At 45.4% G+C, this 20,739-nt stretch overlaps 1 protein-coding gene across 1 annotated transcript in view; it reads right to left on the bottom strand.

Annotated features, from left to right (window-relative positions):
- The window catches only part of smchd1 (structural maintenance of chromosomes flexible hinge domain containing 1), a 250,877-nt gene that overhangs the window by 145,823 nt on the left and 84,315 nt on the right, over window positions 1–20,739 (bottom strand). The window contains exons 20-23 of the mRNA XM_072467902.1: window positions 19,466–19,610; window positions 7,354–7,453; window positions 5,839–5,911; window positions 2,173–2,312 (exon numbers count right to left, since the gene is read on the bottom strand). Coding sequence (XP_072324003.1) covers window positions 2,173–2,312; window positions 5,839–5,911; window positions 7,354–7,453; window positions 19,466–19,610 — 458 coding nt within the window. The remainder of the gene's footprint in view (window positions 1–2,172; window positions 2,313–5,838; window positions 5,912–7,353; window positions 7,454–19,465; window positions 19,611–20,739) is intronic.

Below are 20,739 nucleotides of genomic sequence, written 5' to 3'. Positions count from 1 at the left end.
AATAACATGTATCCCAGGTCTTGCTTGGCTTCCCTTCCTTACGCTGAGGTTTTAGCATACAGTCAAATTCAGACAACTCAAATATGCTTGCTCGGGTATTTTCTTTGTCAGATTATTATTCTCATACCAATCTATGCACTTGTCCTTCTATGTCAATAACACTATTTTCCCATGATTATTTCTTCAAGCCCACCCGGTTTCAATATTTTCACCTAATTTTTATCAATTTACCTTTAGTTAATTCAATATTAAATAAATTCCATTCCCAATTATCATTATACCTACACCCTCCTACAACTGAGCTGTCTGGATCCTAAAAGGGACTAGATGGTATAGGCCATAACAAACTGCTTCACTTTGCCCAAAATACTAGATTTAGAGGACACGATCTGTGGTTGGAACATGGGGCACCGACAAAGCCTAAAAGTAATCTGCAGAAATACTGGGCCGAATCTTCTAATCTCTATATACTCAGAGACCGGACGTGCAACTGAAAATGGATGTCGGGATCCTGTGGAAGTACGAACTCTCGGACCTATGTGGGAATTGCCTGGGAAATTTAAACTTTTGATGGCAAAAATTTGGCTTTGGGCATACAACCTAGAACTGTCCAGATTGAACCAAACATTCAACAGATAATTCATCAGGCAATTAAGCATCTGATACCATCATAATAAATTAACTGGTCTACAAGTTAAATATACATGGATTTACAAGATCAGCCATGTTCGTGTTGAATGGCAGAGCAGGCTCGAGGGGTGAATTGCCTACTCCTGCTGCTAGTTCTTATGTTAAGCTCTTGATTCAGACACAAATTTAAGCCCACAAAACCTGGGCTTAAGTCAAAAATAACAAATTATACCCAAGTTTTGGAGTGTTTGTTGGTGAGAACATGGATAGATTAATGTGATTTTAATGTTATTTTGAAGCAAGTGCACATACTGGGTGTAGCTATTATAGTTATAGTCTCATGCTACCCACCAATAGATTACCAGGTACTGTTCTCATAAAACATGTTAAGCAAACAAAGCTGCAGGCCAGAAACAATTGCTTATTCTATATTAGAAATGTCATTGGATTAGTAATCTAGAGACCCAGTTAATGCTCTCGGGTCAGGAGTTCAAATCCGACCAGATAGCAGAAGTTGAATCCAATAAACCTGGAATTGAAAGCTAGTCCCATGACTCCAGACCCACAGCAATGTGGTTGACTCTTAAATGCCCTCAGGGGTGGACAATGAATGCTGGATAAGCCAGCGACACCCACATTCCAGAGACGAATAAAGAAAAAAAAAATATATCTGACATCAATTGTTGTAAAAATGCGACTGGTTTTTTCCCCCCTTTAGGGAAGGAAAGCCGTCATCCTTACCAGGTCTGGACTATATGCGACTCGAGATCCACAGCAATGTGGTTGATCCTGAACTGCTCTCTGAAATGGCCTAGCTAGCCACTCAACTGGAGGGCAATTAGGGATGGGTAACGAATGCTGGTCTTACCACATCCCATGAAAGAATAAGTTAACTTTTTTTCTCCAGTTTGACTCTTGGATCCAATAGTGTATTTCTGTAAATGGGATTGCAGAGAATAGGCTCATCATCCAAGAATAGGATAATTCCACCTTGCTCATGTGGACATGTTATATTCCATGGCATTATGTTTGGGTATTTGCAGATGACAGCTGCATTTACAAATTTCTAAGATAATATCAAATTCTACTTTTACAAATTGTGTTTTTCCTCATCACAACTGTATATTTCAAATCCTTTTGCAAATGCACCATTTTGCAGAATTTTCAAATACTTTACCCCTTACAGCCATGCATATCAAAATGTTGTGCAAAATATTTTACTGCATTATGACAGAAACATTTTGAATATGGCGAGAGCAAATATATTTGAAAATTAATGCACTGTCCGAAATAACATTGGGGATATGAAAATTAAAGTTAATGACAGCATGAAGTTAGTCATGAATAAAGTTAGCCAAAAATTTAAAAGTGTACCAACGTTCATTATAATTTGAACTGTACAACAAATATACAATTCCTTGATAAACAGCTGCATTATGAAAGTAATGGAAAGGATGATATGGGGGGGGGGGGGATGGGAGAACGGAGCCAATAGCAACTTATGAAAAAAATAGTTGTCCAAATGCGGACGGTTTTATTTACCTTACAATGTACTGTCAACTTGGGCTGTGCTGTCACGTTCCCTGCTTCATCAAGCACTTCAGCTTGGAACGGTATAGTGGTTCCATTTTCAATAACTACTCTATTAGAATCTGGCTTAATCCTCAGTTCACGTGGTGGACCTGTAATAAACAGAGTTGCTGCATCAGCAAGGATTGCCTCTTTTGTCCCAGTCCTCTCAAATGCTCTCTTTTTCTTTCCTTTTAAGTACTGAGCTATAAACCAAAGGCATCAAAAGCCCTTCTGGACTTCATCAAAATGATCATTTTCTGCACCTTAATTGAAATGGAGTGTTTACAGTCTATTAAATTTTGTAAAACGTCATGACCCAGGCCAGATTTTCAGCAAGGATCACTAGAAAGAAAGTTGTGATAAATCTAGCGTATTATTTTTCTTTCTTGCATGAGACATTGAGGTTAAATGCAATAATTTTACTGTTATCTTTGCCTTGCTATTTCATTGGCAAGGTTAAATATCAAATCGGTTTCTTGCCTCATTACTTGAACCACCGAATGGTAAAATCATTATACTGCTTTATGGTGAAACATTTAAATCAGAAAAGTCAAACACAGGAGGCAGCCATTGGATCCGGGTGTACCAACTCTTTGAAGTGTAAATCAATGAAACACAAAAGGTATTTGGGGCAGCACGGTGGCACAGTGGTTAGCATTCCTGCCTCACAGCACCAGGAACCGGTGTTCAATTCCGGCCTTGGATGACTGTGTGTGGAGTTTGCACTTCCTGCCAGTGTCGGCATGGGTTTCCACCGGGTGCTCCAGTTCCCTCCCACAATCCACAGATGTGCAGGTTAGGTGGATTGGTCATCATAAATTGCTCCTTAGTATCCAAAAGGTTAGGTAGGGCTACTGGGTGAAAGGGGGTAAAGTAAGTAGTACACCTAGCATACACCTTTATACTTGGGATTGCTCAATAAATAAGACCAACAGGATCAGTAGCAAACAAACATAAATTTGTGTAACAACCAAACACACTTCTGGGTATGGGCACCAAGGATAGTGAATTGTGTGCTAAGCATGATGGGACATAAACCAGCCAGACTTGACTAAATTCCTGGGAAGGACAGACACATACAGAATACAGGCTGTTCAGCTCAGCAGGAATATTCCTTATCCTCAGCTCCAAACAGCCTTGGCTAATTAGACAATGGAACTATAGTACCATTTAGAGACAGAAGAAAGATAAAGAGGACTGTTTATACAAAGCATCAAGTATAATGGATAAGAGTCTGCAAACATCAGATTATGAGTACGGCCTCGCAGATGCACGAGTTGGTCATGCAGCTCCAGGTTGCCCAAAAACAATTTTATTGGTCAATGTATGTAATCTGCAGCCACAATGATTGGATCAAGTCCAGCTAAGGCAGGGCTGCTGATTCTGGAAATGGTTTAATTGTTGAATCTAAAGCAATGCAAGCCCAGAATGCTCTCCCATCATACGTTGGCAAATAAAGAATGTCTTTACCAGAGTTGGTGTCTCCATGAGTCCTTATGTTAGCTGAGCCGTAATTAAGAGGAGGATCCTCCACGTGGAAGCCAGCTCAACACTTAGTCTCCAGGGTAGTGCTCTTTCAGTGGGCCGGTACAGACTAGATGGGCCAAATGGCCTCCTTCTGCACTGGAGGGATTCTATGATTTGCTCCAAAATATAAAACTGTGGGAGATTATTTTTGCTTTTTAAGAGTGCCTTTTAGAGTGCATAACAGATGGAGGTCTGGAAAATCATATAAATAGATGAAATTTGCTTTTTCATATATTTCTTAAATGGCATTTGTGACAGTTTACACTGCATGGAGCTACGGATTATTTTAATTATAAAGCTGCATAGTAGAAAATGGGTGACTGTACTTATTTTACCTGTGGGAAAAATGCACCCTTTGCTCTTGGATCTTGGGGTGCGATGCACCCTTGTTGCCAATGCCATAGTCTATTTATGGTTGCTTCCTTCCGGTTTAGGTATGTTTATCCTTTTGATAGGTAGATTGGGTATGGGATGGGTATGCGGTGAGGGGAACAAAAGATTTGCAAATCTCCACATCTAGCCCCAGAATAATTTGCATCTCAGCCACCCATCTTCCTCCATACAGTTGGAGCCAGACATTAGTTGTTCAGGTTGGATGTGTTACATAGATGCCTTACACATTTCAAATGTTTTTCTTTGGAGGAGGGGAACGCGAGGAAGAGAAGCACTGACGAAAATGTGATGATGCACCTTGATGCAAACGTGTGTTAGCTTGCATGCTTTTGGTGAGTGCAAGGGGTGCGTTCAAAGCAGGAGAAAGGGATTACCTTTTCAGCATGCATTGGCAAAGTAATAACTGTAATAATTGCAAATTTAATAACTTAACTGTAATAAACTCTCAGCAGAGTCACGCAATTTTATATATATGCTCTTACTTCTCTGCAGATAATTTGGAAATGATGTGGAGCGGCAGGTAGTGTTAAGGACTGTCAGAGGGACAGCAGGACATGGATAGGTTGGAGATATGGGCAGAGAAATGGCAAATGTGAGTTTAATCTGGACAAATGTGAGGTGATGCATTTTGGTAGGTCTAACACAGGCGAAATATACCGTAAATGGCAAAACACTTCGGAACATAGAAAGTCAGAGAGATCTGGGCGTGCAGGTCCACAGATCTTTGAAGGTGGCAACACAAGTGGACAAGGTAGCCAAGAAAGCATCCGGAATGCTTGCCTTCATTGGACAAGGCATCGAGTATAAAATCTGGCAAGTCATGCTACAGTTGTGTGGAACCTTGGTAAGGCCGCACTTGGAATATTGCGCACAATTCTGGTCGGCACTCGACCAGAAGGATGTGGAGGCTTTGGAGAGGGTGCAGATGAGGTTTACCAGGATGGTGCCTGGTCTGGAGGGTGTAGGCTATCTGAAAAGGCGGAATAGACTCGGACTGTTTTCATTAGAAAGACGGAGATTGAGGGGTGACCTGATAGAGGTCTACAAGATTATGAGGGGCATGGATAGAGTGGATGGGCAGGCACTCTTTCTCAGGGTGGAGAGGTCAGTCGCCAGGATGCATAGGTTTAAGGCCCGTGGGGCAAAGTTTCAAGGAGATGTGCCAGGCAGGTCTTTTACGCAGAGGGTGGCGAGTGCTTGGAACGCGATGCCAGGGAAGGTTGTGGAAGCAGATACATTAACGGCGTTCAAAAGGCATTTCGACAAACACATAGATAGGATGGGTATAGAGGGATATGGCACAAGAAATTGCTGAGGGTTTTGGCAAAGGTTGGTATCGTGACCGGTACAGGCTTGGAGGGCCAAAGGTTCTGTTCCTGTGCTGTATTGTTCTTTGAAAGCATTTTGTGCTGAAAAAGCATGGAAGATCTGCAATAAGATCATGTGCAAGAAATTTGTCCCATTCAGTGCCTCAAGAACATGCCGAAATGTGACAGGTAGGCCATGCAGTCACCCTCCTGTCTCCAATAAATATAACTAACCAATACAATATAGCCTTTTTCAACTGCTAAGCTTTTGAACTCCCCTCTTTCAAATTTTAAAAATGCATATAAAATACTTCTATTATCACCTGATAATGTATTAGAATTACATTTAAAATATGTAACAAAAATGATTTCATAAATCTATATCAATCTGTGAAATGCAGGAACTTACCAGGCAATAACCTAATTTTTAAAGTTTGTGAATCCTCCTTCAAACCAGGTAAGATTACTTTAAGAGTGAAGTTCTAAAAAGAAATAATTAAACATTAAGAACATATGTGACACCTTGAGCCTGCTCCACCAGTCAATATCATGGGTGATCTGATTATGGCTTTAACTCCACTTTTCTGCTTGCAATCCCATAACCCTAAATTCCACTTTCGTTCTGCAAATTCAATGATAATCTATGATTAATCTAGGACAAAGGTTCGGCACAACATCGTGGGCCGAAGGGCCTGTTCTGTGCTGTATTTTCTATGTTCTATGTTCAAATCCTGTTCAACTCAGCCTCATGTTAAATAGTCTAGCATCCACTGTTCTCAAGGGTAGAAAATTCCAAATATTAATGCCCAAGAGGAGGAGGTCTGGATTTGCGATAAGTCAGAGTGACTTGGGGACCCTTAAAAAATTATGGGCAGGTCTTCCAGGCTTCCCGACACCATTCCTGGGCATTCTAATTTTCAGGAGTGCCCTTTAAGGGTGGGGACTGGCTCCAGTTGTAAGACCGCACCCTGCACTCCTGACTGGGCTGGTTCTATTATGGGGATAGTCACATGTTCTCTGCAATTTTCATGGATTTTGGCCTGCTTTTCAAAGAGTCTTGGTTCAGACATCGGAGGTATCATGAACCATAGTTTGCTTGAAAGAACCCTTTAAAAGGCAAGTATGAAAGGTCCTCTTCAGGCACCCAATACCAGACTATGTGCGCCCCCCCCCCCCCCCCCCCCCCCCCCCCCGACTCTGCATGCTTCCTGTTTCAGGCAATGGTCATCCATCTAGTCCCCCAAGGCCCATTATCTTCCAATGGTAAGCATTTCCATACCCATTGATCCACAATACATTGTACAGAACCCCAATGATTCCTACGATAAGTGTTTTAAAAAAAAAAACGTGAATAAAGTAATTCATTCATTACTTTCCACTATATTAAAAAAATAATAATTTTACTATGGGATTATGGACAATAAAGGTATCAATCATTCAGACCCTTCAAAGTATTGCTAGCAGAAACTGTAAATGCTGGAAACCTCTTAACCTTGTGTAAATAAACATCATGCAACTATCAGCAGAGATCAGGGAGCCATAGCTGTCAATCAAGAAATGTTTTCTCTGGGGCTCAGGTATTTCAACAAATTAATAGATTTCTTATTTTGAAACCGTGACCCCTAGTTCAACATTCCCCCACAAAGGGATACAGCCCCTCAGAATCTAGCCTGTCAAATCCTATGAGAATCAGACAATTATTTCATGTTACAAAAGCAGTACAAAAAGTGACATGCAGTCACTCCATTTACAGATGATCGATTATTTAGTCAATAGAACGAAAAAGCAAAATTAAAAATAAACAAGGTATTGGCAACACAGTTAACATTACATGTCAGGACAATAATACCCATTTGCATGCAATAGGAAAAGGGTTAAAATGCAGATTACACAAGCTTCAGAGATTTATGAAAATTAAGCCTACCTTGCCTTGGCAATTGGTCACGTAACCCCTGGCAGTTACACCTTTAATGATGAAACTTGTTCCTTTTTCGATAAAAGCGTTATAATGTAGCTCCAACCCACTGCAAGGTACATTTAAATTAGGAAGAGTTTGATTCCATATAACTATAAAACAAATGTTAATACTAAGGGATAGGACAGCTACAGCTTTATATGCATAATCAACTAACACTCCTCGGCCAGATTGAAGCAGCACCTTGAAAGAGCTTCACATTTTTCCTATTCCTAGTCCATAGTTGACTTGTCCAATGATGACAAACATAGGAACAGGTGTGGGCTATGAGCCCCTCATGTCTATTCCTTGATTCCATCAGATCATGGTTGCTCTGTGACCTAACACCATGTGCATGCTTTTGCCCCACATCACTTAAAAGACTTGGATAACAAAAATCTACTAATCACAGATTTTGAAATTAATTAACCTGATATTATCATTTCAAGATGAGAGAATTCCAAACTTCTACAGTTGTGTTGGTATACGGGTTCCCTAACTTCAAGCTACCATTTTAATTCTCTGTCAAACTCTGTCTTTCCAGTACATTCTGTCAGTTTTCTAGATCTTGCAAACGTACATCAGATCATTCCTTAATGTTGTAAATTCCAAGAAATACAGTTGTATAGTTTCTACATAACTTAAGTGGAGTGGATGTGCCATTCTGGCAAATACAAAGGTGTGGACGTTACAGTAGTACAGAGCTCTGGTGTGGTACCACCTAGAGTATGCCATTGAGCCTACATATTGCAGATCAGGAAGGCGATTTAACCTTTGAAGGGATGCAGAGCAGTACAAATTAATCAGAATGACGGCAGAGCTAAAAGGTTTAAGTTACAAGAACCAGTTGAATAAACTAGGCTTATATTCCCTTGATTAAACAAACTTCAGGGGAAATTGATGAAGTGTTAATTAAAGGATTTGTTGAAGATAAGGGGTGTGGGGGGGGGGGGGGGGGGGGGGAGAGAAGAGAGAGACAAGAGAGCGACGAGAGAGCGAGACGAGATATTTCTTCTGGTGCAAGAGTTTTCTTTATTCTTGCACATGGATGTCTGTGTTGCTGAAAAGGCCAGCAGTGGACTTCCGGGTGCGGCTATGCAGAGCTAGGTCGCATATTCGGTAGCTCCCGCTTGGAACAGACCTTTGGGCTCTTTACAGGGCCCCCACGGCATTTGTTTGACATTTCCCGGTGTGGGAAGAATACTGCAACATTCCTCTGACAGTGTCCCCCAGGAATGGTATGTCTCTTGGTTACCCGACCCGGCAGAAACAGTAAAAGATCTGTCTGTAACTGCAGGGGAGAGAGGGGCCTCTTCCAGCGTGCAGGCGAGGGAAGGGCAAGCTTAAAGCTGCAAGCTGACTTGAGGGCCTTTATTAATGGTGAATTCTAGCAGCAGAGGAAACAACTGTGAAAAGAACTACCAAGGCCATTGAAGAAGCGGGGACGAGGCTTCCGGTGGCGGCCATGGAGGGGTAGGCCACGCATTCGGCAGCTCCCGCCTGGAACGGACTCTCAGGAGTTTCCACAGACTTTTTGGGGCAGATTGGTGAAGTGAACACTGCCAAAAGGATTCCCTCTCGAGACTTCCGGTTGCGGCTATGCGGAGCTAAGTCGCACATTCGGCAGCTCCCGCAAAAACGGACTTTTGGGCTCTTTTCAGGGCCCCCAAGGGCACTTTTTTGACGTTTCCCGGTGTGGGAAGGAGTTAATAGCTCCCCTTCAGTATATGGCTTTAACTAGGAGCGGGGCGACAAAAAAGGTGGTGGTGGACCAGAAGAAGGGAGGGAAGAAGGACAAAATGGCGGCGGGCGGAGACCAGGCAGCGTGGAGGCAGTGGGCGGAGGAGCAACAGGAGGGTATCCAGCCCTGCCTCAGAGAGATTAAAACGGACCTGCTAGAGCCGATGAAGGCTTCTATTGATAAGCTGCTGGAGACACAGGCGGCCCAGGGAGTGGCGATCCGAGAGACTCGACAAAAGATCTCTGACAATGAGGACGAGATCTTAGGCCTGGCGGTAAAGGTGGAGGCGCACCACAAGAAATGGCAGGAGCGGTTCGAGGAGATGGAGAATCAGTCGAGGCGGAAGAATCTGCGGATTCTGGGCCTCCCGGAGGGGCTGGACGTGGGGGCCTATGTGGTTACCATGTTGAACTCGCTGATGGGAGCGGGGTCCTTCCAGGGGCCCCTGGAGCTGGAAGGGGCCCATAGAGTGTTGGCAAGGAGGCCCAAGGCCAACGAGCCTCCACGGACGGTGCTGGTGCGGTTCCATCGGTTCGTCGATCGGGAGTGTGTGCTCAGGTGGGCCAAGAAGGAGAGGAGCAGCAGGTGGGAGAACGCGGAGGTTCGGATATATCAGGACTGGAGTGCGGAGGTGGCGAAAAGGAGGGCTGGGTACAATCGAGCCAAGGCGGTGCTGCACAGGAAGGGGGTGAAGTTTGGCATGTTGCAGCCGGCGCGACTGTGGGTTACCTACAAGGATCGGCACCATTATTTTGAGTCTCCGGAGGAGGCGTGGGCCTTTGTTCAGGCCGAGAAGCTGGACACAGACTGAGGGTCGGGATGGACGATTGGGGACTGCGGTGGATATGTTATGCCTATTTTTGGCTTGGGGGGGGGGGGGCCTTTGCATTGTTTTGGGGTTTCTTTTTCTCTGTGTTTTTCTCTTTCGGGTTGGGGAGGGTGGATGGGGCGGGTTGGGCAGTTTTGGTTGGTGGCGGGGCCTGGTAGGAGGAGAGCGCGGGCTTTTCCCCGCGCCGAAGAGTCGGTGGGGCGGGCAAGCGAGGATTGTTTCCCGCGCTTAGAACGGAGGGGGAGAGCCTGTGGATGGGGAGCGGGAGAGGAGGCTGTGCCACACAATGGGAGGAGTTGAAGGGGAGGCAGGAGTTGCTGGGGTCAGCTGACTTGCGGAAGTGCAATGGGGGGAGTAAACCAGCTAGGATGGGTCCTAGCCAAGGGGGGGGGGGGGGTGGACCCTTGGAGATTTGCAAGGCCGGGGGCTAGGGAATTTTCATTCTTCTCACATGTCCATAAGGCTTATTCTCGAATCGACTTTTTCATTTTGAGTGGGGCGCAGATAGCGAGAGTAGAGGATACCGAGTATTCGGCAATAGCCATTTCGGACCACGCCCCGCATTAGGTGGACTCGGAGATGGGGGAGGAGAGGGACCAGCGCCCACTGTGGTGCTTGGAGGTGGGGCTGTTGGCGGACGAGGTGGTGAGCGAGCGGGTCCGAGGAAGTATAGAGAGGTACTTGGAGACCAACGACAACGGGGAGGTCCGAGTGGGGATGGTATGGGAGGCACTGAAGGCAGTGGTGAGGGGAGAGCTGATCTCCATTAGGGCCCACAAGGAGCGGAGGGAGAGGCTGGTGGAGGAGATGGTGAGGGTAGATAGGAGGTATGCGGAAGAGCCTGAGGAAGGATTGTTGAGGAAGAGGCGCAGCCTCCAGGCCGAATTCGACCTGGTGACCACCAGGAAGGCGGAGGTGCAGTGGAAGAAGGCCCAGGGGGCGGTCTACGAGTATGGGGAAAAGGCAAGCCGGATGCTGGCGCATCAGCTTCGGAAGCGGGACGCAGCTAGGGAGATCGGGGGAGTTAAGGACAGGGGAGGGAGCGTGGTGCGGAGTGGGGTTGGCATCAATGGGGCCTTCAGGGACTTCTACGAGGAATTGTACCGATCCGAGCACCCGCGGGAGGGAGGGATGGGCCGTTTCCTGGACCAATTGAGGTTTCTAAAGGTGGAAGAGGGACTGGTGGTGGGACCGGGGGCCCGGATTGTGCTGGAGGAGCTGATCAAAGGGATAGGAAGCATGCAGGCGGGGAATGCACCGGGGCCGGACGGTTTCCCGATCGAGTTGTATAAAAACATATATGGACCTGTTGGGCCCGTTGTTAGGGGGGGGGGGCGGGGTGCTTTACCCCCGACGATGTCCCGGGCACTGATCTCCTTGATCCTGAAGCGGGACAAGGATCCCCTGCAATGTGGGTCTTACAGACCGATTTCCTTGCTAAATGTAGACGCCACGGTGCTGGCGAAGGTCTTAGCCACGAGGATTGAGGATTGTGTGCCGCAGATCATCCATGAAGACCAGATGGGGTTTGTGAAGGGGAGACAGTTGAACGTGAATGTGCGGAGGCTTTTGAACGTTATCATGATGCCGGCGAGGGAGGGGGAGGTGGAGATAGTGGTGGCGATGGACGCTGAGAAAGCCTTCGATAGTGTAGAGTGGGGGTACCTGTGGGAGGTGCTGAAGAGGTTCGGGTTTGGGGAGGGGTTTGTCAGGTGGGTTAGGCTGTTGTATGAGGTCCCGATGGAGTGTGGCCACAAATAGGAGGAGGTCAGAGTATTTTCGGTTGCACCGAGGGACGAGACAGGGGTGTCCCTTATCCCCCCCTACTCTTCGTACTGGCGATTGAACCCCTGGCTATGGCACTGAGAGAGTCAAGGAACTGGAGGGGGTTGGTGCGTGGTGGGGAGGAGCATAGGGTGTCGTTTTATGCGGATGACCTGCTGCTGTATGTGGCGGACCCAGTGGGAGGAATGCCAGAGGTAATGAGGATGCTTAGGGAATTCGGGGACTTTTCGGGGTACAAGCTCAATATGGGGAAGAGCGAGTTGTTCGTAGTTCAGCTAGGGGACCAGGAGAGGGGTATTGGCGAGCTCCCACTAAAAAGGGCGGAGAGGAGCTTCAGATATTTGGGGGTCCAGGTGGCCAGGAGCTGGGTGGCCCTGCATAGGCTTAACTTTACAAGGCTGGTGGAGCAAATGGAGGAGTTCAAGAGGTGGGACACGTTGCCACTGTCCTTGGCGGGTAGGGTGCAGTCAATCAAAATGAGGGTGCTCCCAAGGTTTTTGTTCCTGTTCCAGTGCCTCCCCGTGTTTATCCCGAAGGCTTTTTTCAGGCGGGTTAACAGGAGTATAATGGGGTTTGTGTGGGGGCGAGGGACTCTGAGGGTGAGAAGAGTGTTCCTGGAGCGGAGTAGAGATAGGGGGGGCTGGTGCTGCCCAACCTCTGTGGGTACTACTGTGCCGCCAATGCGACGATGGTGCGCAAGTGGGTGATGGAGGGGGAGGGTGCTGCATGGAAGAGGCTGGATACGGTGTCCTGTGTGGGTACGAATCTGGGGGCGCTGGCAACGGTGCCGCTCCCTCCAAGGAGGTATACCACGAGCCCGGTGGTGGTGTCGGCCCTCAAAATTTGGGGGCAGTGGAGGCGGCATAGGGGGGGGGAAGTTGGGGCCTCGGCGTGGACCCCATTACGGGGGAACCACCGGTTCGCCCCAGGAAGAACAGGTGGAGGGTTTTCGGGGTGGCACAGGGCAGGGATACAAAAGTTGGTGGACCCGTTTGTGGACGGGAAGTTCGCGAGCTTGGGTGAGCTGGAGGAGAAGTACGGGCTCCCCCCGGGGAACACCTTCAGGTACTTACAGGTAAGGGCGTTTGCCAGACAGCAGGTGGTGGAATTCCCGCGACTACTCGAGGCCCCCAAGCGTGGAATCCTGGATCAGCGATATGGCAGGGTTCATTAAATTGGAGAGGGTGAAATTCACCTTGAGAGGGTCGGTACAAGGGTTCTTTAGGCGGTGGCAACCGTTGTTAGACTTTCTGGCAGAACGGGGGGGGCGGGGGTTACTTTATTTTTGTTTTTGTTATTTACACTAAAGGGTCTGAGGGGGTGTATACACCTGTTGTGTTAAGTCGGGGTGATAATGTTAATTTATTATTTATGTACAGGGGAGGGGGCGGGGGGGGTGAAGTGTTTGGGGGGTTGCTTTTTTAGATTGTGTTTTATACTTAACCCTGTTGGGTTCTTTTTTCTTTCTCATTTTGTAATTGATATTTTATGAAAACCTTTAAGAAAAAGTTTTAAAAAAATTTTTTTTTTTTTTTTTAAAAAAGGCCAGCAGTTATTGCTTATCCTTAATTCTCCTCGAGGTGGTGGTGGAGCTGCCTTGAACCGCTGTAGTCCCAGTGGTGTAGATAGGTACAGCCAAGTGATGTTAGGAAGGGAATTCTAGGATTTTGACCCAGAGACAGTGAAAGAAAAGAGATACAGTTCCACATCAGGAGAGCGTGTGGCTTGGAGGGGAACTTTCAAGTAGTGTTCCTACTTCTGCTACCCTCGTCCTTTTAGATGCACTGACAAAAGAGCTGGTGAGTTGCTGCAGTGCATCTGGTAGATGTTGCCACTGCTGCCACTTTTCATCGGTGATGGAGGGAGTCAATGTTTAAGGCAAAGGATAGGGCGCCAATCAAGCGGGTTGCTTTGTCCCAGATGCGGTCAAGCTTCTCGTATTGTTGAAGTTGCACTCATTTGGGCAAGTACAGATTAGTCCATCAGACTCCCTACTTGTACCGTGTAGATAATAGACAGGCTTGGGTGAATTATGCGATGCGCAATCCCAGCCTCTGACCTAATCTTGTAGCCACAGTATTTGTATGTGTGGTCCAGTTCAGTTTCTGGTCGATGGCAACCCCCAGGATGGTGAAATGGTTAATTTTCTCTTGTTGGAAATGGTCATTACTTGATACTGAAGTGGCAAGTAATGCCCAAACCTGAATGTTGTCCAGGTCATGCTGCATACGGACACGGACTGTTTCAGTGTGAGCCGTTGCAAATGGTTCTGAACTTCGTACAATCTTTAGTGAACATCCTCACTTCTGATCTTATGAGAAGGTCATTCATGAAGCAGCAGGCAAAAGGGGCATGTTCTTAAAATAAAGTTAGTCCATTCAGATGTGATGTCAGAAAACATTTCTTCACATAAAAGGGGGGTGGAAACCTGGAACAGGCTTCCCAACCAAACTGCTGAGGCTAGATGAAATGAAAATTTCAAAACCAAGATTGATGATGATAGGTTTTTGTTAGGCAATTGTATTAAGGATTATGAAACAAAGATGGAGTTACGAAACAGTTCGATCATGATCAGGTTTTTGTCAGGCAATTGTATGAAGGATTGTGAAACAAAGATGGAGTTAAGAAACCGTTCGATACTAAATGGCAGAACATGCTTGAGGGGCTAAATGGCCTACTCCTGTTCCCATGTTCTTGCTTTTCCCTTATGAATGCTTCCAGCTAAGGGCAGCAGGGTGGCACAGTGGTTGATAGCCCCAGGTTCGATCCCGGCTATGGGTCACTGTCCACGTGGAGTTTGCACATTCTCCCCGTGTTTGCGTGGGTTTCGCCCCCACAACCCAAAGATGTGCAGGGCAGGTGGATTGGTCATGATAAATTGTCCCTTAATTGAAAAAAAAAAAAATGAATTGGGTACTCCAAATTTTTTTTTTTTTAAATGAATGCTTCCAGCTTGTGCAAAACCTGTATTGGTTGACGAAAAGCAGGGTAAAGCAGTGTTTCTAAAACGTTTTTCCTGGCGACACACTTTTACCAAATGGCCAGCCCTCACGACCCACAATTATGCAACACACTCTTTGAAAAAATGTTGCTATTCTAAGTACTGTTTCCTGGTAAAGTGTGCACTGGAATGAAGATATTTAATATGTTCTGCATTCACAAATAGATGGGACTGGTTGAGCATGTTCAAATAGAACACTGTACCGCAGAGTTATGTTTTAAACAGCAATGTGAGCGAATGCAGGCTGGTTGGGAACGTTGGAACGAGTGGAACACGACTGCAGTATGCTCGAATTCTCATTTCTTAGTTAGAAATAGTTCTCGGGTCAGAATAAGATCTTTCTTGTTCAGTCCGCAGGGCAGTTGAAAATGGATTAGACTGCAAGGGTCCAATTACTGTCTGCATAAACTGGGCTTAAAATGGACCAGAGCATTCCATTTGCAGCCTGGGATGGTGGTCTTCAGCCACATTTGGGAGTTGTTACTGAGAGGCCGGACTCCCGTCTCTCACATGGCCTTGGGAGGAATGCGTTGAAATCGAATAGCCTTGAACCAGAGCACTCCCTCAGCAACAGAAGGGAAAGAGGAGCAGCAAGCTAGCCCGAGTAAATTTACAAATTAGTGAAACGTGTTTCCATTTTATTTGACTACCCACAATTTTGAAGAGGTGGATCATTTTTGCGGCCCATTTTTCAACATCCCGCGACCCACCAGAGGGCCGCGATCCACTGAAAAACAGATGTAAACCATTCATTTTTCTCATTCTGCAATCGTTCACTTTGTCCGATTTTTTTCATAGGCTTCATCATGGTGTCAATACAATTGTAAATTTAGGATATTCTGCGGAAAACCAAGCAATCTGGCAGCCTTTTCATGAAACTGCTTTTTAAAAATGAGGTTTGAAAGTCGGAATTTAAAGGAACAGCTGGGACAGACTTGTATTGAATTTGAAAGGGTTAAGCAGAACAATTTTAATAGGTGGATACAAACATTGGGAGTTGGGGCGGCACAGTGGCGCAGCGGTTAGCACTGCTGCCTCATCGCAGCGAGGACCCGAATTTGATACCGGCCCCAGGTCACTGTCAGTGTGGAACATAGAACATAGTGCAGAAGGAGGCCATTTGGCCCATCGAGTCTGCACTGACCCACTTAAGCCCTGACTTCCACCCTATACCCATAACCTAATAACCCCGCCTAACCCTTTTTGGTCACGAAGGGCAATTTATCCTGACCAATCCACCTAACTTGCACGACTTTGGATTGTGGGAGGAAACCGGAGCACCCGGAGGAAACCCACGCAGATAGGGGGAGAGCGTGCAGACTCCGCACAGACAGTGACCCAGCAGGGAATCGAACCTGGGACCCTGGCGCTGTGAAGCCACAGTGCTAATCACTTGTGCTACCATGCTGCCCACCGTGGAGTTTGCACATTCTCCCCGAGTCTCACCCCCACAACACAAAGGTGCGCAAAGGGTTATATGAACTGGCCACACTAAATTGGCCCTTAATTGGAAAAAACAATTGGGTACTCTAAATTCATTTAAAAAAACATTGGGAGTTGAAATTAACATGAGGCTGTGAGAGAAGTCATTCTCTTGGAAGAATTAATTACCTTCTGTGATGAGAACCCATGTTGAAGGCCAAAGAGTGATAACCTTTACAAAAGCAGAAACAGTGGCTGACGATTATGAGCTGATCCATAAATTTAAACCTTTGTTCCATCACCTCCATAATTTTGAAAAGGATAGGAAATGGGAGAATAAAAGAAAGGCAGGTAGCCATGGTAAAGAATGGATAACTGGGAATACTCAGATCTCCTTCTCGGACCAGGAAGGAAGGTACTGATGTTGGGGGTGAGATCCATGGTGAGCCCTTGGACAACGTGGATCATTCCACATACCTCGGGAGCCTCCTCTCGGTGCGAGCAGACATTGATGACAGAATCCAACATCGACTCCAATGTGCCAGTGCAGTCTTCAGATGCCCGAGGAACAGAGTATTTGAAGACCGAGACCTCCACTCCAACAGCAAGCTCATGGTTTACAGAGCAGCCGTGGTCCCACCCTCCCATATGCATCCGAAACATGGACAATGTACAGCAGACACCTCAAATCCTTGGGAGAGATATTGCCAATGCTGCATCCGCAAAGCTCTGCAAATCCACTGGCAGGATAGGCGTACCAACGAGAGCGTCCTCTCGTCCTCTCCCAGGCCAATATCCCAGTATCGAAGCACTAGTCACGCTCGACCATCTGCGATAGGGGGGCCACATTACTCGCATGCCTGATACAAGACTCCCAAAACAAGTCCTCTACTCAGAGCTCCGCAATGGCAAGTGATTACTAGGAGGACAGAGGAAACACTACAAGGACAATCTGGAAACCTCCTTAAATAAATACAACACTGACACATGGGAGTCGTTTGCCTTAGGACGCACAGACTGGAGAAAAAGCATCGACGAAGGTGCCTTGATCACCTGGAGTGTCATCGGGTGGACCACGCGGAAAGAAAATGTGGAATCCAGTGTCCCACCCACCTCATCAAACACCACCTGCCAAACCTGTGGCAGCGTCTGCAGGTTCAGGATTGGACTATTCAGCCACCGCAGAACCCACCTCCCTGGAGTGGCAGCAAGTCGTCCTCGACGCTGAGGGACTGCTCAAGAAGAGAATATTAAAGCAGGGAAACCTGGCAGCAGCTGTACAGGATATTTGTGAAACACCACCTGGAGTACTGTATATAGTACTGCTCTACTTATTTAGAGAGGAGTATTTTTTTTTTGGAGGCAGCTTAAAGAAGGTACACTAGATTGATTCCTGAAACAAAGAGATTGCTTAACGAGGAAAAATTGAGAAGTTTGGAATTCAGAAAGGGGTGGTGATCTTATTGAAACGTACACGATATTGACAGATAGATTCTAAGAGGAGGTTACTCCTCATGGAGGAGTCCAGAAATAGGGGGCATAGTTTGCATATTTAAGATGGATCGGAGGAGGAATTTCTTCTTCGAAGTTGTTAACCTTTGGAATTCTCTACCCCAAAGAGCAGTGAATGCTGGGTTATTAAGCATATTCACGGCTGAGTTAGACAGATTCTTGATCTGCAAGAGAGTCAAGGGTGGGGGAGGGGACAGATAGGAAAGTGGAGCAAAGTTCTCAATCAGATCAGCCATGTTCTTATAGAATGGTAGAGCAGGTTCAAGGGGCCAAATGGTCTACTCCCATTTCTATGTCCCCATGTCGCAAGATGTCCACTTTTAGAATTCAGATTCAGACTTGCTTTTTAACTCAATTCCTTTAAAACTGCTCAAAACAACCATTCTCTTCAAATTTAACTTTCAGTCCCACCTCAAACACTATTAAACAGTTCAAATCAGTTGTTAGGCAATCTCGACCAAATTTAATCAGGTTTAAAGGCGAGAGTCTCAGCCAAAGGTGGCAAGTTTAACTGAATCATAAGAGAGTACGAGGTCTGCATTCGGCCTGTCATGGCTGTGCCACTTCCCTGCAAGAGCAATTCGCCTGCCACTCCCCACCTTTTCCTTATAATCTTGCAAATTCTTCCCCTTCAGAAGCCACGGTTGAATCTGCCTCATCACACTTTCAGGGAATGCATTCAAGATTCTAAACCACTTGCTATGTAAAAAAAACAAAACAGCTTTGCCTCATGTTACTTCTTTCGTCACTAACTTTAAATCAGTGGTCTGTTTCTTCATCATGGGAATAGTTTTTATCTATCTACTCTGTCCAGACCCTTCTTTTGAAACACCACATCAAATCTCCTCCCAACCGTCTCTTCCCCTGAGAGACCCGCCCCATCCGCCCCCCCAGCTTCCCCAATCTATATAACTGGCATATTAAAGCAAAGTCTCTGCACATCACAGTGCAATACATAAAACTAACTTTTCACAATTGGAAGTGGGGGGGGGGGAAGAGAGACGGGGACTTAAGGAAGACATTCAAACAGGAATTGCATTTAAACGAGTGGAAATAAATGGTATGATTATATAGCAAGGTTAAATGCAAAGTTAGAGCTTACTCTATTCTATCGGGAAAATATTAAATCTGAATTCTCCCAGTAGTCACCTGTGGATTTTCTAAGTGAAATTTCTAATTAGGAATGGTTTTATTGTAGCCTTTTGGGAATAATAATAATAGCTTGTCACAAGTAGGCTTCAATGAAGTTACTGTGAAAAGCCTCTAGTCGCCACATTCCGGCGCCTGTTCGGGGAGGCTGGAATGGGAATTGAACCCGCGCTGCTGGTCTTGTTCTGCATTACAAGCCAGCTGTTTTAGCCCACTGTGCTAAACCAGCTCCTTCTAGATTAACTAGATTAAGACTGCAAAAACTCACAGACAGGAAACAGTCTTCCTTTGATTGCAATTTAGGTTTCAAACGTACACATGACTCAGCATGGGAATGAATTAACTGGAGAAGGAATTTATTCTGAGGGTATATTACAGACTACAAATTTGGCGCATTTCAATGGATGCTACATTTTAAATTATTCAACAGATATACAAAGACAAGCAATGTGACCAATGATCTACAATGTTTAACTTAATATGGTATGAAACCTGATCAGAATGAAGGTTAAACATTTAATAAAGACTTCATAAATATTGTACTGTCTGGATTTTGAAGGGAAGCGGAAGTGAAATGAAGGATAAATTAAAAAAAAGACAAATTGCTCATTTACAATCCACCATAAACTGACATCTGCAATACCTTGCTTCCACAATTGGCTTGATAACAGAAGATGATTGTGTAGAATGCCCAAATTCATCTTGCAAATCTAGAGGAATGTTGAAAGGCACAGCAATCCGAAATGGAGGATCCAGCAATCCAACTGTAAATTTATCAGGTTTTCCCTCTTAATGAAAACAAAATATTAAAATTGAGATTAATCTTAGTCAAAGACCTTACAAACTTTGAATAATTTACTATTAGAAAGCATAAAATCTTCATGTAAACAAGTCTACTCCACCATTCAATGGGATCATGACTGATCTTATAATCCTCAACTCCACTTTCCTGCCTTATCTCTAACCCTTGATTCACTTACTGATTAAAAATCTATCTCAGCCTTGAACATACTTAATGACCTAGCCTCTACAGCCCTCTGCGGTAAAGAATTCCATACAGATTCACTATCCTCAAAAAAGATTATCTGTCTTAAATGGGTGACCCCTTACTCGAAGATTACACCCTCAGGTCCTAGACTCTCCCACAGGGGAAAACAACTTCTTAGCATCTACCCTGTCAGGCCTCCTGAGAATTTTGTGTGTCTCTATAAGCTTGCATCTCATTCTTCTAAACCCCAATGGGTACAGGCCCAAAGTACTCAACACCACCCAAGATCAACCTAGAGACCAATGCCAATATATCTTTCCTTGGATAAGGGTCCAAAAGTGCTCACCATATTCCAGGTGTGGTCTAGCTAGCGCCTTATTTAGTTTTAACAAGACTTCCTTACTTTTACCTTCCTTTGAAATAAAGGCTAATATTCCATTTGCCTTCCAGGTTACCTGAATTTGCATACTAGATTTTTATGATTTACGCACAAGGATCCCCAAACCCCTATGCTGCAGTTTTCTGTAGTCTTTCTCCATTTAAGTAATATTCAGTTCCTTTATTCTTCCTATCAAAGTGCATTACTTCGCATTTTCCTACATTATATTCCATCTACCAAGTTTTTGCCTACTCACTAAACCTGTCTATATCTATTTGTAGACTCTGTGTCATCCTCACTACTTGCCTTCCCACCTATTTTTGGCGTAATCTCAGAGTAAGGGTCGCCCATTTAAGACAGATAATTTCTTCTGAGAATAGTGAATCTGTGGAATTCTTTACCGCAGAGGGCTGTAGAGGCTAGGTCATGAATTACTTTGCCTTTATATTGAAGGGTCTGAATGATCTTCATTTTGAAGGTCTGTGCCTCCTGCCCCCGTAACTATTTTTGACGGCTGTATATCCACATTGAGCCAATGCAGTTTGTCTGA

This window comes from Scyliorhinus torazame, chromosome 11 (assembly GCF_047496885.1).
Source record: "Scyliorhinus torazame isolate Kashiwa2021f chromosome 11, sScyTor2.1, whole genome shotgun sequence".
Taxonomy (NCBI): Eukaryota; Metazoa; Chordata; class Chondrichthyes; order Carcharhiniformes; family Scyliorhinidae; genus Scyliorhinus; species Scyliorhinus torazame.
The sequence above is the reverse complement of the archived record's forward strand: the minus strand, read 5'-3'. Positions and strand labels throughout refer to the sequence as shown.